Source organism: Chiloscyllium plagiosum, unplaced genomic scaffold (assembly GCF_004010195.1).
Source record: "Chiloscyllium plagiosum isolate BGI_BamShark_2017 unplaced genomic scaffold, ASM401019v2 scaf_8894, whole genome shotgun sequence".
Classification (NCBI taxonomy): Eukaryota; Metazoa; Chordata; class Chondrichthyes; order Orectolobiformes; family Hemiscylliidae; genus Chiloscyllium; species Chiloscyllium plagiosum.
The window spans coordinates 23241-25295 of record NW_025214686.1 but is presented as its reverse complement, the minus strand read 5'-3'; the positions used below and the strand labels follow the sequence as shown (position 1 = coordinate 25295).

Here is a 2055-nt window from a genome sequence, read left to right as displayed (position 1 = left end):
TGTGTTGCTGGAAAAGCGCAGCAGGTCAGGCAGCATCCAGGGAACAGGAGAGTCGACGTTTCGGGCATAAGCCCTTCTTCCTAAAACGTCGACTCTCCTGTTCCCTGGATGCTGCCTGACCTGCTGCGCTTTTCCAGTAACACATTTTCAGCTCTGACCTCCAGCATCTGCAGACCTCACTTTCTCCCCAGGTTAGTTTATAAACCATGACTGAAGAATGTGATATATTTTCTCATCATACAACAGATTCAGTGTTTTGCCTCACTGTTTGGTGTCTGTGTTGTGTTCATATCCTCTCTCTCTCTCTCTCCCCTCACAGCTTTTTCTGCTAAGGGTTGGTCAATGACAATCGTGGATGGAGTGAGGGCTGAGGAAGGAGGCTCCGCTGTCTTACCCTGCAGCTTCACCCACCCTGACACTCACCTCACACTCACCGGCTCCGTCTTATGGTACAAGAGGGAATCATGGTCTTTAATCTTTAAGTGTACATATCCTGGTCCAGACCATTCCCAGGGTGAGCTGTGTGAGAATGTGATACAGCGGGACGGTGGGAATCGATTCAGATTCATGGGGAGCCTCAGCAACAAAGATGCCTCAATAATGATGGAGGGACTGAGCTGGGAGGATGCTGGTCCCTATCGGTGTCATGTGGAGCTCAATATCGGCAAGTTTCAAACACAGTATCGAACACGTCTGAAAGTGGAAGGTGAGGAACAATGTTCTGATGTGTCACTGCCCTGACAGCTCAATGGGGACAGGCTCCACCAGGTCCGGGAGCTCTCGGGTTGGCTCCTTCTCCTGGGCTCTTCCAGTTGGTCTCAGGCAGGGGGGCAGTGAGAAGGAGAGTGTGTGTGTGAGAGAGAGACCTGGCTGGGATTTACAGACCAATCCATTTCCGACTCTGAAACCTCCCACAGTCACTCATTTGCTGTGTTCAGACTGGCTTCAGTTTTTTGGGGCAGGGAACAGACACATCGTCATCAAGGATTCAAGCCCAAGACCCCCACCAATGACAGTCCTACTCTATCGACATTGGGTGAGAAAAAGAGACCCAAAAATTCTGAGCTCTCATTGGATGAGCACGTCTCAAAGTGAGGGAACCCTCAGCTCGCATTGGCTGAAAATCTCACTGTTTCTACCTTCACTTTCTATTGGCTGAGCAGAAAATAGAGGGGCGGGGGAGTAGTATTCTGCAGAGGCTAATGTCTTGGGAATACTTTCCAATCCATGGCAGATTGTGAAATTTGAATTGGAAAGCAATCTAGACTGAAAAGCCAGTTTTATAAAGACCATGTAGGCACCTCTGACAAAAAAGAAACCTGGTTCACTCATCTCCTTTAGGGAGGGAAATCTGCTATCCTTAATGGTCTGACCTACATGCGAATCCATACCTACTGTAATGAGGTTGACTCTTAACTGCCCCCTGTTGTGGACAAGGAGTGAACCTAGGAGTGCAAATGGAATTGTGGTTCTAAGAGTAGGTCACAGGCTGGAGGTCCTGTAAATTATCACACCTGACTCCAAAGCATATTGACCAGTTGGAAGCGTGATGGAATATTCCCCACTTGTCTGGAAGAATGCAGGAAAATATATTGCTGCCCTGTTACTGGGTCAAAATCCTGGAACTCCCACCCAACAGTATTGTAACAATAAAAATAACAATAAAATACACTGCAGCAAGGCAGCAACACTTCCTCCACCAGCACCTTCCAAAGTAATGACCTCTATGATGTCAGTGTAAAAAATGGCATCAGATACAGACCATCCTGACTGGGAAGTACAGTTATCTTTTCATTGTTCAAGGGGATGTGGGTGTCACATGCTCGGTCAGCCTATATTGGCCATCCCTAATTGGCATGGAGAAGGGAATGGTGAGCTGCCTTCTTGATCTGCTGCATTCCCTCAGCTGCAGGGACATTCGCGATAAGGTTGGTTAAGGATTCCAAGGGCTTTGTCCCAGTCACACTGAAGTAATGATGAAATATTCCCAAATCAAGATGATGAGTGTATTGGAGGGAAGCTTGTGGGTGGTGATGTTCTCATGTATATAGTGGA

General features: G+C 47.6%; 1 protein-coding gene across 1 annotated transcript in view; it reads left to right on the top strand.

The window, feature by feature from the left end:
* Positions 1–318: 318 nt before the first annotated feature.
* The window catches only part of LOC122547977 (sialic acid-binding Ig-like lectin 15), a 5466-nt gene continuing 3729 nt past the window's right edge, over positions 319–2055 (top strand). Inside the window, exon 1 of the mRNA XM_043686529.1 lies at positions 319–706. Within this exon, the coding sequence (XP_043542464.1) occupies positions 343–706 (364 nt within the window). The 5' untranslated portion in view covers positions 319–342. The remainder of the gene's footprint in view (positions 707–2055) is intronic.